Genomic DNA, 22,688 nt, shown 5'->3' on the forward strand with positions numbered 1-22,688 from the left:
AAGACAAAATAAAAAGATACTGTATGTGGTGTTCACAAAGAAGTAAGCACATGACGACAGAATATGAACAGTCCCTGCAAACTGCTTTACGTTTATATGGGGCTGCAGACTTGTATTTAAGGTCACCTGTAACTGATTTCGACAGACTCACCAACTTTTCTTTTTGTTACGGCAAAGCATACATCAGTGTGTTAGTAGATGGCAAGAATAAGAAATAAACAGGCAGCAGAATGCCAAAATGCCTAACTGAAATGAGGGGATTATCAAAAGCATAAAAAGCTGAATGCCTCCAAATTATCAGTAAAATCAATTGAAACTGACTGCCTAATGCAGGTTTTATTTTTCTTCATTTAGCAGAAAGTATAAAACTATAGAAAAGACAACATCATATAAAAATACTGATTAAACAAGTCCATATCTCATGACTATATAATTAATACAAAATTATATCATTAAGTATTTATATTAAGAGTATTTAGATTTGAAAAGGGGTGACTTTTTTTTTTTTTTTTTTTTTTAAAGAATTGCATATTACCAGAAATTAAACAGCACTACAAAAGCAGTTTAAACAACTTCATAACCAAAGCGGTAAGTAGGTAGAAGGAAAGCTGCAGGTAGGAACAGCAGTTAAGTTCGTATTTCTGCAGAGAACTCCGACCTCCTCCTTTTAGCCTAAACTTCTGAGACACATAGGAAACCTTGCCAAATTAGTCCAGTGGCTGGTGAACAAAGTAAGAAAGAACTATGGGAGGCATAGGACTCTCTATTGTAGTGTCCATCACACAAATATATTTACAGTGCATCAGGAAAGTATTCACAGCACATCACTTTTTCCACATTTTGTTATGTTACAGCCTTATTCCAAAATGAATTAAATTCATTTTTTTCCTCAGAATTCTACACACAACACCCCATAATGACAACGTGAAAAAAGTTTACTTGAAGTTTTTGCAAATTTACTAAAAATAAAAAAACTGAGAAATCACATGTACATAAGTATTCACAGCCTTTGCTCAATACTTTGTCGATGCACCTTTGGCAGCAATTACAGCCTCAAGTCTTTTTGAATATGATGCCACAAGCTTGGCACACCTATCCTTAGCCAGTTTCGCCCATTCCTCTTTGCAGCACCTCTCAAGCTCCATCAGGTTGGATGGGAAGCATCGGTGCACAGCCATTTTAAGATCTCTCCAGAGATGTTCAATCGGATTCAAGTCTGGGCTCTGGCTGGGCCACTCGAGGACATTCACAGAGTTGTCCTGAAGCCACTCCTTTGATATCTTGGCTGTGTGCTTAGGGTCGTTGTCCTGCTGAAAGATGAACTGTCGCCCCAGTCAGAGGTCAAGAGCGCTCTGGAGCAGGTTTTCATCCAGGAGATCTCTGTACATTGCTGCAGTCATCTTTCCCTTTATCCTGAGTAGTCTCCCTGTTCCTGCCGCTGAAAAACATCCCCACAGCATGATGCTAACACCACCATGCTTCACTGTAGGGATGGTATTGGCCTGGTGATGAGCGGTGCCTGGTTTCCTCCAAACGTGACGCCTGGCATTCACACCAAAGAGTTCAATCTTTGTCTCATCAGACCAGAGAATTTTCTCTCTCATGGTCTGAGAGTCCTTCAGGTGCCTTTTGGCAAACTCCAGGCGGGCTGCCATGTGCCTTTTACTAAGGAGTGGCTTCCGTCTGGCCACTCTACCATACAGGCCTGATTGGTGGATTGCTGCAGAGATGGTTGTCCTTCTGGAAGGTTCTCCTCTCTCCACAGAGGACCTCTGGAGCTCTGACAGAGTGACCATCGGGTTCTTGGTCAACTCCCTGACTGAGGCCCTTCTCCCCCGATCGCTCAGTTTAGATGTCCGGCCAGCTCTAGGAAGAGTCCCGGTGGTTTCGAACTTCTTCCACCTACGGATGATGGAGGCCACTGTGCTCATTGGGACCTTCAAAGCAGCAGAAATTTTTCTGTAACCTTCCCCAGATATGTGCCTCGAGACAATCCTGTCTCTGAGGTCTACAGCCAATTCCTTTGACTTCATGCTTGGTTTGTGCTCTGACATGAACTGTCAACTGTGGGACCTTATATAGACAGGTGTGTGCCTTTCCAAATCATGTCCAATCAACTGAATTTACCACAGGTGGACTCCAATTAAGCTGCTAATTACCATCTCAAGGATGATCAGGGGAAACAGGATGCACCTGAGCTCAATTTTGAGCTTCATGGCAAAGGCTGTGAATACTTATGTACATGTGCTTTCTCAATTTTTTTTATTTTTAATAAATTTGCAAAAATCTCAAGTAAACTTTTTTCATGTTGTCATTATGGGGTGTTGTGTGTATAATTCTGAGGGAAAAAAATGAATTTAGTCCATTTTGGAATAAGGCTGTAACATAACAAAATGTGGAAAAAGTGATGCGCTGTGAATACTTTCCAGATGCACTGTACATAAAAAACTCTCAGAAAAGGATGCTGAAAAACAACTAGTGCAACTTGGGATTCCAGAAATTATGCATTATTTTGGAAAAATTATTACTGATAGCAAATATTGCACACTAAATAGTAAAGACAAACACTGTAAGTAATCAATAGTTACTAATTTTCCAGCACACCTCATATTACTAATTTACACGTGCATCCAATTGATGTATATGTGATTGGGTTGTGTGACAGGAATAGTGTCACCTTTCAATAATTATATTAGTCATAGAAAACTGATATAGTCTGTCACATGCTGCTCTGGTGATTGTAATTCCCCACCACTCCAGGGATTGGCACGGTTTTCTTAGGTCTTTTTTATCCTCCCCTTCTGCAGACCAGAAGTCTGATGGCTACACCACCACTGTCATCACTTCCGGTGTCCATCCACCTGGACCTGTCTCTTCCTGCCAGAAGGACTTCAATTGGGCACTTGCATCTGAAAAGACTGATCTGCAATTATTGCATTTTTTTTTGTGTGATTAGTTCATTCCAGTTATATGGGGTCACCAGGATGGTGCCTCAACTCTTTATCATGGTCTGTATGTTCTCTTACAGTGGTATAATTAGCAGTATTTGTTGTGAAGATCTCAGAGCAACAATACATGGCATCTTCCTTCATCCAGGCCATGACAGCGGAACTTGAGGCAATGAAGGTCCAGGTTGGGGAACAATGGACTCAGCTTGTCAATGATAGGAAATTACAATCACTAGAGCCCTTAAGCGGTTTCCCTTTACGCATGTGTGTGATAAGTCAATGATAAAATAAATCATTATTACAATAATAAATATATAATACTGGTAACATTTAGCTATGAGATGATCTTGATAACTACATTATTTAAAAGAAGCTCAATATATATTTACTTTTAAACATCGAAAGCAGTGCCTATAAAAAGTATTCACTCTGTATAGAGATCTTTCATTTTGAGTCTTTTTTTTGTAATCAGTGTGAAAATTGCCAAATGACATCCACTGCAATTCAATGTTGTATAACAACAAAATATGAAAACTTCCAAGGGCATTAGTATTTTTTCATTGCCACTGTATGTTTTTATTTTTGAGTATACAATTCATACTAACATTTTCTGTTATCTACTTGTACTTTTAAAGTATATAATTTACTTTTTCTTTTAAAATAAATAATGATAATAAAGCATAAAAAATAACCAATGCAACGGTTTACTTACAAGTAATTTGTGTATTGCATTAATGCATTTAAGTAAACTGGTGCTTTGCTGGTAGTTTGACTTTAAAAATGTATGTAAACACAGATTCTTCTCACAGATGTTTTCATGTCATTGCAACATGGCTTTTTACCTTGCATCAGTTTCTGTGCAACACCATGAAAAAAATATAACAGTACATGAATGAAATGCAGTATTAGTATTATCATTATTGCAACCAATACCAACAGTATACTTAAGTGTCTGTATAGTTTAAAGCTTTAAATAAGGTGTATTACAGAGAATATCTTTTTAACTTGTCTGGAATCATGGTTTGGGGGTTTATCAGATCACAAGCTTAATTCATGCACGGAAACTTGACTAGCTACCTCAACATTATAGTAAACAAGTAAGCCCGCGATTCTTTAGAGAATCGTAAATCCAAGAATGGCAATCAGTTTCTGTTACATACGATATTTGGATGGATGACATATCATGGAGGGTGGGTGCGTTTGGGGAAATGTCATTTAATTAAATAAGCATATCTGTACTAAGGCGGTTTCGTTTTGTGGAGATGTGATTCCGTTGCCTTTGCTGACACTGACTGCTGACAGAGTGGAGCACAGCAAGTTCAGGTGTGGGCGGTCGCTTCCGGGCGGCTGTAGAACCTGGTGTGCATGCTTTACCTCATGTTTAGTTCACAGGTCGTGAAGTGGGCGCCACCTACTGACTCTGGGAAGCCGCTGCGTTTGACTCTGGGGCGCCGCGGCGCATTTGTCCTACAGCAGATTCTTTGTGTGGGCGCCTTCGTTCATTGTTGTTGCGTTCGTTCATTGTGTCTATCCATACGGGCTCATTTTGTATTTCCGTTAGTTGAGCTCTTTCATTGTGGAGCCGTGACATGTTTGCTTCTGGTGTGTCTGAAGTGGGCGCCACCTACTGACTGTGGGAAGCCGCTGCGTTTGAGCGCAGGGCACATGCGTTTTGGTGCGTCCGTGCATAAATTAAACTGTGGTTTAGTAATATAGATGGCATTTCAATGCTTTTCTTAATATTTAATTAGAAATAAAGTCAGAAGGTCTACTGACTACAAAATAAATAAATTCTAGTAATTGAAAATACCAATTACAAAGTTTATCCTTTACTTACTTATTAAGAGCATAATTTAAATATCCAGACATATAAATGATATATACAGTACTGTAAATAAATTTGCTGTTGTTGTTAATACCTTTGGCAATAATATCAGATTGAGAAGGTGGCCTTACATTTTAAGCAATCTACACAACTCCACTAAAACAACAGTTAAAATAATTTCAGTTTTGCTTTTCTTTCAGACATAGACCTCACCCATATTTCTGTGAAATACTCAGAGTAAACCTCTGAAAAAAGTGCTATATAAGCATAAAACTATAATTTAAATCAAATAAAATAAACATTTTCATTTGAAAATTAAACTCAGCAAGGCTTTGCTTGTAAAAACTGTCTTAAATAGTAATGTTACAAATGATTTAGTGACTGTCAATATCTATACCATGCCATATTTCAACAACCTGCCTTTTGTACAAATTGAAATCCTTTAATTCTGTAAATGAAGCAACTCACCTTTGCTTGTTTCTTTTTTTGAAGCTCTGCCTTTCGGACTGGTAACTCTCTTTTTGGAGGCTTGATTTTGACTGTGTTCTCTCCACTTCTTTAACTGGAAATTTATGAACTTCCACATCATCCATGCTTGAGTTAGACAAATTGCAGCTAAACAGCTAATTCTAAACAATGAGAGAAACACTATTGATAAGTAACCACAAAAAGTTTGATTAAATAAAACTGTATGAAAGTTAAAATTATAATGCAGCTTATATAAAAGCATGGAAAATGCAGTTATAGAAGAGCATATTTAGATAATCAAAATATTTTGACATATTCCCAGAGATCACTATATTAAGTACTGGACATGATGCACTTTCTCCTCCAGAGTATATGCAGTACAATTCCAGTTCATAAAGCTGTATTTTGGTCTAAAGATATGTTAATTATTGAAAATATAGTATTAAAATCTATCCATCTATTTTCTTACTATCCTCAACCAATTCAGGTTCACGCAGTATTATGTAGGATTATTGTTTGCTTTACTTAATTTGTAATTACAGTGCATCCAGAAAGTATTCACAGCTCATCACTTTTTCCACATTTTGTTATGTTACAGCCTTATTCCAAAATGGATTAAATTCATTTTTTCCTCAGAATTCTACACACAACACTCCATAATGACAACGTGAAAAAAGTTTACAAATTTATTAAAAATAAAAAAATTGGGAAAGCACATGTACATAAGTATTCACAGCCTTTGCCGTGAAGCTCGAAATTGAACTCAGGTGCATCCTGTTTCCCCTGATCATCCTTGAGATGTTAATCAGCAGCTTAATTGGAGTCCACCTGTGGTAAATACAGTTGATTGGACATGATTTGGAAAGGCACACACCTGTCTATAAAAGGTCCCACAGTTGACATTTCATGTCAGAGCACAAACCAAGCATGAAGTCAAAAGAATCGTCTGTAGACCTCCGAGACAGGATTGTCTTGAGGCACATATCTGGGGAAGGTTACAGAAAAATTTCTGCTGCTTTGAAGGTCCCAATGAGCACAGTGGCCTCCATCATCCATAAGTGGAAGAAGTTCGAAACTACCAGGACTCTTCCTAGAGCTGGCCGGCCATCTAAACTGAGCGATCGGGGGAGAAGGGCCTTAGTCAGGGAGGTGACCAAGAACCCGATGGTCACTCTGTCAGAGCTCCAGAGGTCCTCTGTGGAGAGAGGAGAACCTTCCAGAAGGACAACCATCTCTGCAGCAATCCACCAATCAGGCCTGTATGCTAGAATGGCCAGACGGAAGCCACTCCTTAGTAAAAGGCACATGGCAGACCGCCTGGAGTTTGCCAAAAGGCACCTGAAGGACTCTCAGACCATGAGAAAGAAAATTCTCTGGTCTGATGAGACAAAGATTGAACTATTTAGTGTGAATGCCAAGCGTCACGTTTGGAGGAAACCTGGCACCACCCCTACAGTGAAGCATGGTGGTGGCAGCATCATGCTGTGGGGACATTTTTCAGAGGCAGGAACTGGGAGACTAGTCAGGATAAAGGGAGAGATGACTGCAGCAATGTACAGAGACATCCTGGATGAAAACCTGCTCCAGAGCGCTCTTGACCTCAGACTGGGGCGACGATTCATCTTTCAGCAGGACAACGACCCTAAGCACACAGCCAAGATATCAAAGGAGTGGCTTCAGGACAACTCTGTGAATGTCCTTGAGTGGCCCAGCCAGAGCCCAGACTTGAATCCGATTGAACATCTCTGGAGAGATCTTAAAATGGCTGTGCACCAACGCTTCCCATCCAACCTGATGGAGCTTGAGAGGTGCTGCAAAGAGGAATGGGCGAAACTGGCCAAGGATAGGTGTGCCAAGCTTGTGGCATCATATTCAAAAAGACTTGAGGCTGTAATTGCTGCCAAAGGTGCATCGACAAAGTACTGAGCAAAGGCTGTGAATACTTATGTACCTGTGATTTCTCAGTTTTTTTATTTTTAATAAATTTGCAAAAACCTCAAGTAAACTTTTTTCACATTGTCATTATGGAGTGTTGTGTGCAGAATTCTGAGGAAAAAAATGAATTTAATCCATTTTGGAATAAGGCTGTAACATAACAAAAGGTGGAAAAAGTGATGCGCTGTGAACACTTTCTGGATGCACTGTAAATGAAAGTAGAATGCCTACAGTAACAATTAAGTATATAAACCAAAAAAGGAAGCAAGCTACAGACACATTTGAAAATTTGCTATGTTGTACACTGCAGCTTCAATCCAGGTTTTAAAAAATATTTGCACATTTGTCTTTTCATAATCTTTGCATGACAAGGGTAGGGTTGGTGAATAATGGGTTTGTGATGGTAGTGACATTTTGTCTTAACCTAGTAAGATAAGAGTAAATAAATATAACCTAATTATTAGTAGGATACCCACACAAACAATCCCACTGTCACTCTCACAAACTGCTCAGGCCAGTTTAGTAACTCTGATTAACCTAACAGTCACGGATTAAGCTCATTCAAAAAGTGGACTGATGGAATATCTGTATTATGGAAGCGGAGCTGAAAGCGGGTTACTGGCTACTCTGCATTTTGAAGGACAATTAAATTAAGGACACACAGACTACATTAAATACACACTTTTAGTTCAGAATGTAGCCCAAATAGGTTTGTGGTTGCTCAATAACTTTCACTAAGAAAAACATCCAACACAAGTGATGTTTTTAATGTTCAGTTGTGGAATGTCTGTGACTAATCGCAGTTCAAAATTGTTAAGCATAACATTTTTTCTTACTTGAAGAAGTGTTAAAAACCTGTTTAACTCTTAAGGTAAAATTATTATTAACTGTTTTGGGTAATGATGGAGAGCAGTCTGGAACTTTGCCAATAAATTGTAGCGTCAGAATAATACTTATTATTTATAAAATGCATATAATGCAGATACAACTTTTTTTTTTGTGTAAAAATGCAAAGTTCATATTTGTTCACTTTATGCTCACAGATACATGACATTTGTTCTTTTTGTTATTTCACCTCAAGCAGCAGGAAACAAGAGCTGCTGTACCAAAGGTGCTGCCTCTCCCAGCATTTGACTAATTTGTATTGGAAATCTGCTTTGCCGTTAGGAGCAGCAGTCAGATGAGTAAAATGGTAAAATATATAACATTTACAAGCTGAAATGGCCTCTCTCAAGATAAATTTGAAAGAGTAAACTAATTCATAATTGAAGCTGAACTTATCATAAGACTGATAAGTTTGAAAATTTGTGAATGCTTTTCAATGGAAACACTGCTGTTAAACCACTAAGATATGCTTTACTTACTGATTATGTGTAAAAATGATGAAAAGATGTATTTCTAAAATTATTTTTTTTTAATACTTCAATCAACCTATTAGCCAGTTTTATTTATTTCTCCCAATCCTGAGAAGAAATTCAAACAATAAATTAACAATGGGTGATCCTGAAACAGCACTTTTTTTTTTCCTGAGGATAATAACCTATCCATCCATCCATCCATTTTCCAACCCGCTGAATCCAAACAGGGTCACGGGGGTCTGCTGGAGCCAATCCCAGCCAACACAGGGCACAAGGCAGGGAACCAATAACCTAGGATAGGATAGGATAATAACCTAACACTATTTAAATACTTTAGTTTAAACAATACAGAACACAGGAATAGTCTAGGCTGTCTGTTGTATTTAAAAGAGTGCATGTTTTTACTATTTTCAACTCGAACTTTATGGAAACAAAGGACAAAAAAAAAACCTGAAAGAAATATACGGCTTCTTATACTGGGTCAAGTTTGCTAAAATCCTAGTAAGGTAAAGAAAACACGTTGCCGACAACTACAGTGAGTATATAAATAATCCATCCCTACTTATGGTGAAAATCCTGTCCGGGGCACAATGTAATAGGGATGGGTAAGCAGTTGGTGTTATGATTTTTATGTCTCTGAGCTTTTTTTTTTTTTTTTTTTTTTTTTTTAATGACTTGTTTGTATTATATAGTATTTAGCCCTTGTCCACTAAATTCTTTTAATACTCACTTGTCAGGTTTGTCAACTGCAAGTTCTACAATATAGACCAAAGGATATGATCATCATATCACACATGTAAACAAAAAAAATACATGACTGATAGGTGTAAAATGAAAAGATATCAATAAAGTGATTCTATACATTTGTCTAATGTGTATTAATGTACATACAGTATCAGATATGCTGTATCCTAAATCAATGCTTGTACTTCAAAAATAAAGTGCTTTGGTTTACTTTGCTCTCTTGAGCCAGATGTAAATTATAGAAGATATAAACATGCAAATTCACTTTAATTAAAGAACACCAGCTCTTAAAGTGTAAAGGCATTACAACATTTTCATTTACTATCTCGCAGGGCTTGGATATTTATTTTCTTTCTGCATGTGTGTACTTCAGTGATTCAGAGGTTCATGTGCATTAGTTACTCTACACTGGCCTGTTTAAGAGACGCATATCAGTATGAGTGTAAACAGAAATGTTCTGACAGCCCTTTCCAAGTCTGATTTCCATCATACCTCCAGTACTGTCAGAACTATGACCTGGACTCCTCTGACCCTCTAACTGGATCAAGTAGGTTGGAAAATGAATGGATGACAGGAAAAAAAAAACAACTGCATAAAGTTACACCCACATTATGCTGTAATAGATGAAAAGACAACTCACTTAGTATTAAAAAAAAAAAACAGGCAGAGCAAAATATAAAACACTACAAAATGAAACTCAGTGGGCTTAACTAATAACCCCTGCCTGAGAAAACAAAGAGCAAAATCCAATGTTTGATTTCTAATTGCAATCACAAATGTTAAATCCTACTCTAAAATATTACAGAAGCAATAAATTGCCAAATATGGTATCAGATTGACAATGAATGTTGCTTACCTGATGGTGAGAATATTAAAATTTCCATCTGCTATAGAAAAACCTTGACTTTCTGTTCGGGCAAGACCAAAACCAAACGTAAGCACAGATAATGTAAGGGTTAGGAGACGAGCCAATACAAAGAGAAGAGCCCAAAGAGTGAACCTGTAAGAGGTGCCAAAGATAATTACTTTATTGTAATACATCTTCAGAAAGTCTTCTAATTGATTATACAATAATTCTCTAAAGCAGTGTTCCTCAACCTCTTTGGCATCGAGACCCAGTTTTACCTTTTTATGTTCAATGATGACCCACAGAAATTGGCAATGTAGAGGTGTTTTTTTTTTGTCTGGAGATATGTGCTCCTCTTGCATTGTATATGACAAATTTGTCTAAAGGGAGTGATCAGTTAAAGAATAACCCAAAAATGATTCTCATGATAGTTTCCATTAAATCTAAGACCTTTTCCTTGAACACCAATACCTGGATGCTCGTTATACAATGAGATTAGCCTACTCTCAAGATGGAGCCAACATGCTTGTTGACAAGCCATCATCTCTTCCTTCTGCTTTTTATTTTATTTGTCTTTCCTGTTTTGATTATATGATTTCCAAAGCCTTCTCAATGCATGTTCCCCATTTTGAATGTTCAAAATTTTCGGGGTCTGTAGCTTGCTTCACTGATACACAAGGGTTCTTCCTGTTTGTCTTGTTGCATTTTCTCCACAAGAATATGGCACAAAATACTGTTGACCAAGAGGGCAAATTAGTAAGGACCAGGAAAACCTTTTATCCCATATTATTTACTGCTAAGGATGGCTTCTTGTAAAGGGAGGCCGATCTTTGTGGACCTGAAAATTTAATCTTCATTGTATTTTTGGAGAAGCTGCTATCAACCGCCACAATATCATAAATGACCCCTTGTCTATAAACGTGCTAATATTCACGAACCTTGCACATCATCCCCTTTTGTTGGGAGCACTTCAGGGAAGATGGCTTTGTTTAATATAACATCATTCAGAAACAAGACTTTTATTTAAATTACCTTTTTTTTAATGTCTCATGTACTGTACTTTTCATTACTTACATAGACCTGGCTAGAAGTTGGTGAGTCAAAGACAATGTTAGACCTTTCCAATGCTGGCTGTAGCTTTGTTAGTTTCCCAAGGATTAATTGAGAAGAGTGATGGAATGGCCATTGTTTTTAGAAGTTGTTAGAATATCATACACTTGCTACTGAAACATATTCCACCTTTGAAAGGTGAATTAAAAAAAGAGAGAGTTAAAAAAAAGAGAGCATATCTCACCTGTTTTGGCTTCCCTGCACTGGTTTCCAGTACAGTATAGGGTGAATTTTAAGATTTTATTATTTGTATATAAGGCACTGCACGGGTCTGCGCCTTCATAAATTGCTGAGCTTCTTACCCCATATCTACCATCCAGGTCTCTCAGGTAATCAGTTATTATTATGCATTCCACGGACATGTCAGAAACTAATGGGTGAAAATGCTTTTGCAGCAGTGGCCCAGAGTCTTTAGAACACTCTGCCTTATGAAATTAGAGCTACTCCCTCAATCTATATTTTTAAATTTAAATTGAAAACATATTTTTATATAATCAACATCAAGCCTTTACCCTTTTTGCTTGTTTTCATCACTGAAATAGAAGAGTCTTGAGGCGTGGAACAACAGTTCTACCAAGTAATGTGGCACCAACAAAATCAGGCCAAGGCGGTGAAGGCTAGAAGAAAACACATAAACAAAACACTGAGCAAAATCGTAGGTGTAGTATAGATTAATAAATTAAATCCATGAATGCAGATTAATGCATTTAAACAATTAATAGTTTGTATTATTTCTGTAGTGTCTTAGTTTTCATTATTCTACTTGAAGGGTAAATTTGGTACTTTTTGAATTTAAACTTATATTTCCACAGTCATGGAGTACTGCCATCTGCTCCAGACACATGCTACTTGTAACCATGCCTCTTAGTATAAAAGACAATGACATATGAGGTCTGCTATACAGAAATAAATAGACTATTTGAAAACATCCAAAAATTCATAGCCAAGATACAAATGGACTTCATAAACAACAGTTTGTTTTCAGGGTGAAAAGACTGATGTGTGGTGTCATATAATAATTTTTACACTGAAATTTTCTGTACAGTACTTTTAGTCTCTTTAATTTCATAATACAGGGTGAGTCAAAATTATGTTAACACTAATGGTACTGCCATGTATATATTTTCATATAATTTTTGTGGACAACTTATGTGCCACATATGGTAAATGTGTTGAACATGATGGAGAACAGGTTGAGATACTCCTGTAAATCATCTTGCACATATGAAGTATGTTTTGTGAATACATTTTTTCCGCCATTTAAATGTTAACATAATTTTGACTCACCCTGTATATAAAATGAATTTTGTAAATGTTGCTTGTCATTATAATGTCAATTATCAGAGACCATATTTATAACACCAATGATAACATTGGCGTTTTAAGTCAGATTATCTTAAAATGTGTAAATTAAACTTACTTGAGAATGTAGGCACCAACAATGTGAAAAATGTAAAGGCAAATGTAGTATAGCTGACGAGGAATGTCCTCCTGAAAGTACAACCACAGACATTAAGAAAAATGTGTTTCACATATAAATTTCAAAATACATTGCTGAAAACGTATTTTCATAAAATACATTAATTTGTGGTTTTCTTTACTTGACAATGATAAAATAATTTATAAATGCAGTCAATTGTTTTAATTCTATCTAATGTGCCTTGTAGTCCATGTTTATATAGAATATGGAATATGCTACTTTTTAAAACTAATTTCTCAGGATAAAATAGGTTACTTGAAAGCTGGGAAAACAAGTAAGTAAAGGAAGGATCATTGTTTTAATAGCATTTATTCACTTTGGCAGGCACCAACAAATCACTTCTGCCTTATACTTCAATTTATTAGGTTTAAATGTTTATTCCTTTGACAGCTGCACTTTAGTTCTGGGTTGGGTCAAATTTAAGCCATCAAAATGAATAGACACTATTCAATCAGGATGTCAAAAATCACAAGAAGTAATGCTAAAACTGTGTCACAAGCCAAAAAAGTGCATTAGATAGAGCTGTCCAGCTAAATTTCTTAACCCCCTAAGCAGCCAAGATGAAGCAAAGGGCTATAGAAAAGGGCATCACTGAATTCCTCATTATTATTTTTGAACTAAAGGCACACCTAACAAGCACAGTTTCCACAGCATTCTGTAGCAACATCTGGTTTGTACTTTGTTGGATATTTAAAAAAAGCCTCTTTGACTTAGTTGTGTAATAAGAAATCATAAGAAGCTTTCTTCATTCACAAGATCTAAATACAGCAACCAAGTGCACATGAGCATATAATCTACACAAAAAATGCATGGCATCTTGGCTGCACCCACAGTTAAAATGCAGTGAGGCAGAAAAATAGGAGAATGCATGATGGGTGACATGAAATCTGAACCAAATATGTAGTTCTAGGTGACAGGTAAACATCCTAATGTGGGTCTTGTCACTCCACTGTAAAGTATAGTGTGCCACTTGGTCTTGCTTCACTTTAGGAGGTACTTCGTTCACCTCTGCTTGACTAACTGAGGGTTGTAATTTGGAACAAAGACTATACATTAGCAGCTGTCTAAGTGAAACATAAAATCAGCCTGATGACATGTGAATTAAAAAAATAATACCTGAACCAGATAGATGAGATAGATAGATAGTTTATTAATCCCAAGGGGAAATTCACATATTCCAGCAGCAGCATACTGATACAAAAAACAATATTAAATTAAAGATTGATAATAATGCAGGTAAAAACAGAAAATAACTTTGTATAATGTTAACGTTTACCCCCCCCCCCCCGGGTGGAATTGAAGAGTCGCATAGTTTGAGGGAGGAACAATCTTCTCAGTCTATCAGTGGAGCAGGACAGTGACAGCAGTCTGTCGCTGAAGCTGCTGTTCTGTCTGGAGATGACACTGTTTAGTGGATGCAGTGGATTCTCCATAATTGATAGGAGCCTGCTTAGCGCCCGTCGCTCTGCCACAGATGTCAAACTGTCCAGCTCCATGCCAACAATAGAGCCTGCCTTCCTCACCAGTTTGTACAGGCGTGAGGCGTCTTTCTTCTTAATGCTGCCTCCCCAGCACACCACCGCGTAGAGGAGGGCGCTGGCCACAACCGTCTGATAGAACAAGGACGCCAGCCTTCTAAGGAAGTATAACCAGCTCTGTCCTTTCTTACACAGAGCATCAGTATTGGCAGTCCAGTCTAATTTATCATCCAGCTGCACTCCCAGGTATTTATAGGTCTGCACCATCTGCACACAATCACCTCTGATGATCACGGAGTCCATGAAGGGTCTGGGCCTCCTAAAATCCACCACCAGCTCCTTGGTTTTGCTGGTGTTCAGGTGTAGATGGTTTGAGTCGCAACATTTAACAAAGTCATTGATTAGGTCCCTATACTCCTCCTCCTGTCCACTCCTGATACAGCCCACGATAGTGTCGTCAGCGAACTTTTGCACGTGGCAGGACTCTGAGTTGTATTGGAAGTCCGATGTATATAGGCTGAACAGGACCGGAGAAAGTACAGTCCCCAGTGGCGCTCCTGTGTTGCTGACCACAATGTCAGACGTGCAGTTCCCAAGACGCACATACTGAGGTCTGTCTTTAAGATAGTCCACGATCCATGCAACCAGGTATGAATCTACTCCCATCTCTGTCAACTTGTTCCTAAGGAGCAGAGGTTGGATTGTGTTGAAGGCGCTAGAGAAGTCTAGAAACATAATTCTTACAGCACCACTGCCTCTGTCCAAGTGGGAGAGGGATCGGTGTAGCATATAGATGATGGCATCCTCCGCTCCCACCTTCTCCTGATATGCAAACTGCAGGGGGTCAAGGGCGTGATGAACCTGTGGCCTCAGGTGGTGAAGCAGCAGCCTCTCCATGGTCTTCATCACATGTGATGTCAGAGCAACAGGCCGGAAGTCATTCAGCTCACTAGGACGTGATACCTTTTGGACTGGGGTGATGCAAGATGTTTTCCAAAGCCTCGGGACTCTCCCCTGTTCCAGGCTCAGGTTGAAGATGCACTGTAGAGGACCCCCCAGCTCCGATGCACAGACCTTCAGCAGTCGTGGCGATACTCCATCTGGCCCAGCAGCTTTGCTGGCACGAACTCTCCTCAGCTCTCTGCTCACGTGAGCTGTTGTAATTATGGGTGGGAATGTCTCTCCTATGCTGGTATCAGCAGAAAGATGTGTGGAGGGTGCAGTACTCTGAGGTGAGAGTGGGTTAGGGAGGTCAAACCTGTTAAAGAAGTTGTTCATTTGGTTTGCTCTCTTCATGTCTCTCTCGATGGTGGCACCCTGCTTCGAGGTGCAGCCAGTGATGTTCTTCATCCCATCCCACACTTCCTTCATGCTGTTATTCTGCAACTTCTGCTCCAGCTTTCTCCTGTACTGCTCCTTCGCCACCCTGAGCTGGACTCGGAGTTCCTTCTGCACGCGCATGAGCTCATGCGGATCACCGTCTTTAAAAGCCCTTTTCTTCTGGTTCAAAAGGCCCTTGATGTCACTTGTAATCCATGGCTTGTTGTTAGCATAGCAGCGTACAGTTCTTACTGGAACTACAATGTCCATACAGAACTTGATGTAGTCAGTAGTGCAGTCAACAACCTCCTCAATGTTCTCACTATGTGATCCCTGCAGGATATCCCAGTCTGTAGTTCCAAAGCATTCTCTCAGAGCCTTCTCTGCCTCCGGGGACCATTTCCTGAATGAGCGTATGGTTGTAGGTAGGACCCTCACTCTTGGTTTGTAGTGAGGCTGAAGCAGAACCAGGTTATGATCTGCTTTCCCAAGCGCAGGCAGCACTGTATGTGTCTAACATTTGCATACAGTAAATCAATAGTCTTATTTCCCCAGGTGTTACAGTCCACATACTGGGAGAAGGCAGGTAATGTTTTGTCCAGCGTCACATGGTTAAAGTCTCCAGTGATTAGCACAAGCACCTCAGGGGGCTGCATTTGTAACTTAGCAACAGCAGAATGGATGATGTCACTCGCTGTCTCCACGTCCGCCCGAGGATGGATGTAAACAATAACAACAATGATGTGTCCAAACTATCTGGGCAAGTAATAGGGACGCAAACTTACGGCCAACAGTTCGATGTCTCTGCAGCAAGTGGAGACTTTGATGTTAACATGTCCAGAGTTACACCACCGTGTATTAACGTAGAGAGCGAGTCCTCCTCCTTTGTGCTTCCCACAGATACTTGCATCTCTGTCCGCTCTAACTGTGCTAAACCCGGGTAGCTCCACGTTAGCATCAGGGATGGTAGTAGTTAGCCACATTTTGCAAAAGCACAACAAACTGCATTCTCTGTAGGTTCTGACATTTTTCACCAGCGCAGCCAGTTCGTCTATCTTATTTGAGATTGAGTTCACATTTCCCAGAATCACAGAAGGCACCGAAGGCTTAAAACGCCACTTTCTTGCAAGCCGCTTCATTTTTAGCTAGTGCCGGCTCCGCTGCCACAATACCGCCTTCTTACCTCGTCGGGTAAATAGGGAACCACACCGGCACTGGCATTTGTTCTCAGCGCTCGAAGTTGAGTACTTGAATAGATGAGTCTCGGCGTGTAAAAATCCATGCCCATGTTGTAAACGTAAGTGTGTCCAGGGAACAAATCCACATAAAATAAAGTGATAGGAGTGATCAATAAAAAAAGAGAAAAATAAAAATAGAAAAATAAAGTCGTACACGGAGCTGCTGAAAAGGCTTCCACTCTCGGCGGCGCCTGAGTCAATAAGAAGATATTCAAATATTATCTCTACAGGAACAGGCAGTTGTCATAAGACAAATGACCAGAATCATTTTGCTTTCTTTGCCATCTTTACAAGTGAGAACTTGGTAAGAATATGCACCTCCATGATAGGAAAACCATTAATGAACAAACTCCTTTGTACTGAATGTTAAAACATAACACTGTCACACACGTGCACATGGGAGGCAGCAAAAGGGCTCCAATGAGGGCAATTCTACACCAGACCAGGGGGTGGCGGAGTGCACTAACCCTTTCTCTCTTTCCTCTGCAGACCAGTTATTGGAAATTCCGCCTGACCCCGATGACACCACTTCCGGTTCTGGACCAAATGACCTTACTTGCTCTGCCCGACCATAAAACCACTTTTTTGTATCCTGCAAATCAGTTCTGTCTTGAACTCGGTGTCCATGATTACTCACCAACTTACATTATACAGAGTGGCTACCCCAAACCTTTTTTGTGGCATTTGTCTGTTCTTTTGACACCTCTTAAACTTGCTTATGACAGAGAAAATACTTTATAATTGTTGCTTTTTTTTTTTTTTTTTTTTTTTTAAATAAAGAGTCAAAATATTTCTAATGTACCCTGTTATAAGCTAGTGATTTGCTACTATTGTTAACTTTGTGTATACTGAAAGCTCTGAAATGAATAGCATTTGACTCTGTATGCAGTACAATTACTAGACCAAACAGGATTCTTTCTGCTCTTGACTGTAATTAAAGTAAAACGATTGCATAATCCTTTACAGATTATATACAGTGCCATAAACATTACAAAAACAAAGCTTCATTCCTGTTTACATATTGGGATATATTTATCCATTCATCCATCTATGTATGCTCTTTAAAACTTATTATTACGTTCAAAAGATCTTTTACTTGATATTTATATTTTTGTTTTTAGAAACAAACAGTATCAAATGTTTATAATCTCAGGCTTCAATGTATTGTAATTACTTTTTAAACTTCATGTACTGATCTATAAAGCATTTTAAAATCTACTACTTTTAAATTGACTGCAACTTTATTCAAGTATAACAGAGACAGAGAGATCTGGAACACTACAAATTACTTAATAATTAATATAGTGATATATTATAGCTTAAGTATACCTTTCGAACTTTTTGAAAGTAAAGCTCTGGGAGTGCATGAAGCCAATAGGCGATCTGACATATGTAGAAGAATTTCACCTGAAAACTGAAATAACAAAATCTCTTATGAGTTGTGATATAACAGGGAAAGCTGCTTTAAATATTTTTACATTCACAGTAATTAAAAACTACTGTACAACTACAAAGAAAATCCATGTGTTTACCCTTGTGTCTAATCTCATCAATGTCAAACTGTGGCAGTAGAGGATAATCAATATTTATTAAACAAGTGCTTCTATACAATTTAAATCCATTAATGTATGTATAAATTAATACAAATAATTAATATGATAAACAGTACATTACTGAAGTGTTTGTTTAAAAATGGATATATATACCAGAATACTAAGTACAACTATTGTTACCAAGTATACCTTACTCAGAGATAACTAAGAGTATAGGTGGTGTATCGAGTGTTACCAGTCACTGCTCAACTAAACAAAGGAGCCTTCAGGAGAAGGAATGCAATTCCTACCACTGACAAACTTTACTTTCATTGTTAACAGATAACCAGTCAGAGACAAAGGCTACCTTGTTACCCTGAGGCACCATCTATAATGTCCATATAACAAACTGCCATCAAAAAATATAACTGCTAAATAATTGAGTGTCAAGTGTACATATCTAGCCCGACAGACACAAAAATTAAATTCAAACAAGCCATCTAGTCAAAATGGTTCCAACAAAGTTAGATTTTAAATTACAAACATTTCGAAAACATGATAAGATATTTTTAAAAAGTGTAATCAAAAAATATGTATTGCTTACAACATATGGACATGTGGATAACCTTCCCACAGCAGAGTAGGATTGGTTGCAAATTCTTCCTAAAAATGAAATAGAGACTGTTAGAAATAAACTGAAAATAAATTATTTCTCTATTTATTACAAAGTCATTTCTAAAAATGCAAAAATCACAATACAACACGTGTACATTATATGCTATGAGCAGGAATTTACATTGATTTTTTTACTTGAGATTCCAGGCTCCTGAAGTCAGCTGGTACTTGTATATTAATTCATTCAAGACTTTTGGAAAATCATTCTAGGTGGCTACTTCATGAAGCTGGTTGAAAGAATGGCAAAAGTGTGCAAAGCTATTATCATTTTCGCAGTGGTAGTGCTGCTGCTTTGCAGTAAGGAGATTGTTGGTTCGCTTCCCGGGTCCTCCTTGTGTGGACACTGCTTTGAGTAGTGAGAAAAGCGCTATATAAATGTAAAGAATTATTTATTATCACTTTAAAAACTTAAAATATACAACAGATTTAATTAACACTTCATTTGGTCACAGCATTATTCCATATGTGTTGTAATGTGGACATCTTCACTGGTACATTATTCAAAAATGTAGACATTATTTTAAAAGATTATATGAGTAGGTGTGCCCTAACTCTTTAGCTGACACTACATATCACAAGAAAATGTGTAGCCACCATAGCCTGCATTAAACTTATCATTGACTACATCCATCCATCCATTTTCCAACCCGCTGAATCCAAACACAGGGTCACAGGGGTCTGCTGGAGCCAATCCCAGCCAACACAGGGCACAAGGCAGGAACCAATCCCGGGCAGGGTGCCAACCCACCGCAGGACACTCATTGACTACATACAATTCTTTAAACTATCACATGAATTTGAAAAGAAAAAAAAAACAATAGTAATTATGAAACTAATTTAATATATTGTACTTTAATCTACACTTACTGCAGTTAGGATGCTCACTCCCCACAAAAAGGAGAACAGGTAAAATGCAGCAAGCTGCCCCGATTCATTGAACTTACTATGCTTTGTTTTAGACAAATGAAGCCGTCTGTTAATTTTCTGAAAGAACAAAGACAAAACAAAGCAGATCAAGTTTTACTTGGTTCTTTCAACCACAGAGTTTTATTTGAATAATATCACAGTTGGCAAGTTTTACTGAATAAATGGTATAATCAGGACATTTATGAACACAGAGAAAAGTGAGACTGGTAAAAAGTACTGTAAATGTGACAAATTTGGAATAGCATAACTTTTGTCTTTTAAGTAATATGATATGCGTTATTTATTTCCCCCAATTTGAAAAGAAAAACTTTTAAGAGAAAATAAAACAAAAAAAAACATTAATATGTGTACTTACATCAAGAATATATTCTTGAATCAATGCATGAAGAATGATGGCAATAAGAACATAGAAAAAAATAGTTGCCATGTCCTTTGGACCATATCTATAAAAGTTTATGGGTTCTGATTTTTCCTCTGAAAAATAAAAATTAAATAATTAGCCAGTGTCTTTATCATAATACTATTTAAATAAACAATATCATATATGAGGTGTATTAAAATAAAACAAATTTCATAACATAATGCATATTAACTTACCAAAGGTATACGTAACGTTATATTGGACAGTAATGAACATGATGGCATACTTTGCTGTTACCTAGACGAAAAAAAAATATAAACTGTATGAATAAATCTTATTTTTCCTTTGTACAGGTCACCTCTCAACAATCATACTCTGTTATTAACAACACTCGTCCATGGGGATCAAGTGCTCAGGTTTACTGACAACTATACAAAATAAGATGAAATTCTTATGTGTATGTTTCTCACAGAATAATGACAGTAATACAATACCAACAACTGACAAAAAAACAAATACAACACCATACACTGAACCCAATATATATATGTATATTATTGTACACTACACAGTATATTTTTTGTTATTATGGAAATGGCTATCTAAACTTACTCTAGCCTTAGGTTTAATTCCTTCATACACAGAGTACATTGTAAGGAGAAGATCAGGTACAATATATTCTTCTCCACTCACCCCTTTTTCTGGGTCAATTAACACTATACTGAAAATGAATAATTTCCTTTTACTTCAGCAGTGTATTGTTTTGTTTTAATTTCCCACAAAGAAATAAAAAATGGATGGTTCTCTAATGTATTTACAAATTTTGTTTCAGCTTCGGCAGTTTGCAAATCAAAATCAAATCAAATTTTTTGAAATTTTAATTATATATACACAATACAAAATGCAAAATGCAGATGCAGCACTTGTCAGAAAAATTACATTTTTATTTCACATGCTTATTTCAATAAGAAAAAACATAATTCAGTATGATCATAAGTTCTACAGAACAGTAGCTTTCAAATCACCCATTATGAAGATCACGGAGAGTCTAGTCCTGAAGCCATGGTGACTCCTGGTTACAGATAACCTGGATTCCTGGTAGTTTCCCTACCAAGTCTATACATAACAGAGGTAGCTGACACTCATTCACTGCACATTCTCCACAGACCCTACTCCCACCTTTACAAAGCTGAAACTATTACTAGGATCATATTGTTTGATTTATCTACTGTCTTTAACGCTATCTAGCCTTTCTGGGTGCAGTAGAAGCTCAAGGATATGGAAGTAGATGTCTCAACAGTGAACTAGATTAAAGACTATTGAGGTAAGGGATTTAGCTTGTGAGGCTCCAACTCTGTATTTTGGGGATACTGATCAGCAACAAATGGGAACTCCTGTTCACTGTCCTGTCTTCCTTTCACATCATCCTGTGCAAAACAGATATCAAGCACTACTCCAATTTATAATACCCAGAGCAGTTGACAAAAAAATTAAAGGAACACTTTTTCATCAGAGTATTGCATCAAGTCAATGAAACTTCTGGGATATTGATCTGGTCAGTTAAGTAGCAGAGGGGGTTGTTAATCAGCTTTAGCTGCTTTGGTGTTAATGAAATTAAAAACAGGTGCACTAGAGGGGCAACAATGAGACTACCCCCAAAACAGGAATGGTTTAACAGGTGGAGGCCACTTACATTTTTCCCTCCTAATCTTTTCTGACTGTTTTTTCACTAGTTTTACATTTGGCTACAGTCAGTGTCACTACTGGTAGCATGAGGCGATACCTGGACCCTACAGAGGTTGTACAGGTAGTTCAACTTCTCCAGAATAGCACATCAATACATGCCATTGCCAAAAGGTTTACTGTGTCTCCCAGCACAGTCTCAAGGCAATGGAGGAGATTCCAGGAGACAGGCAGTTACTCTAGGAGAGCCGGACAGGGCCGTAGAAGGTCCTTAAACAATCAGCAGGATTGGTATCTGCTTCTTTGGGTAAGGAGGAACAGGATGAGCACTGCCAGAGCCCTAAAAAATGACCTCCAGCAGGCCATTGGTGTGAATGTCTCTCCATGGAGGGTCGCACAGACCTCTACAGGATAGACAACGGCACCTTGACTGCCATTAGGTGTCGGGATGAAATCCTTGGACCCATTGTCAGACCCTATGCTGGTGCAGTGGGTCCTGGGTTCCTCCTGGTGCACGACAATGCCCGGCCTCATGTGGCGAGAGTATGCAGGCAGTTCCTGGAGGATGAAGGAATTGATACCACTGACTGGCCCCCATGCTCGCCTGACCTAAATCCAAAAGAACACCTCTTGTACATTATGTTTCAGTCTATCCGATGCCACCAGGTTGCACCTCAGACTGTCCAGGAGCTCAACAATGCCTTGATCCAGATCTGGGAGGAGATCCCCCATGACACCATCCATCGTCTCATTAGGAGC

At 38.2% G+C, this 22,688-nt stretch overlaps 1 protein-coding gene across 1 annotated transcript in view; it reads right to left on the reverse strand.

Moving 5' to 3' along the window:
• Positions 1-22,688, reverse strand: part of zgc:113278 (Translocating chain-associated membrane protein 1-like 1-like) — an 84,339-nt gene that overhangs the window by 9,225 nt on the left and 52,426 nt on the right. The window contains exons 2-10 of the mRNA XM_028811629.2: positions 20,483-20,543; positions 20,241-20,359; positions 19,826-19,942; positions 18,888-18,946; positions 18,081-18,165; positions 12,656-12,726; positions 11,748-11,852; positions 10,135-10,278; positions 5,242-5,402 (exon numbers count right to left, since the gene is read on the reverse strand). Coding sequence (XP_028667462.1) covers positions 5,242-5,402; positions 10,135-10,278; positions 11,748-11,852; positions 12,656-12,726; positions 18,081-18,165; positions 18,888-18,946; positions 19,826-19,942; positions 20,241-20,359; positions 20,483-20,543 — 922 coding nt within the window. The remainder of the gene's footprint in view (positions 1-5,241; positions 5,403-10,134; positions 10,279-11,747; positions 11,853-12,655; positions 12,727-18,080; positions 18,166-18,887; positions 18,947-19,825; positions 19,943-20,240; positions 20,360-20,482; positions 20,544-22,688) is intronic.

The sequence above is a fragment of the Erpetoichthys calabaricus genome, chromosome 10 (genome assembly GCF_900747795.2).
Source record: "Erpetoichthys calabaricus chromosome 10, fErpCal1.3, whole genome shotgun sequence".
Taxonomy (NCBI): Eukaryota; Metazoa; Chordata; class Cladistia; order Polypteriformes; family Polypteridae; genus Erpetoichthys; species Erpetoichthys calabaricus.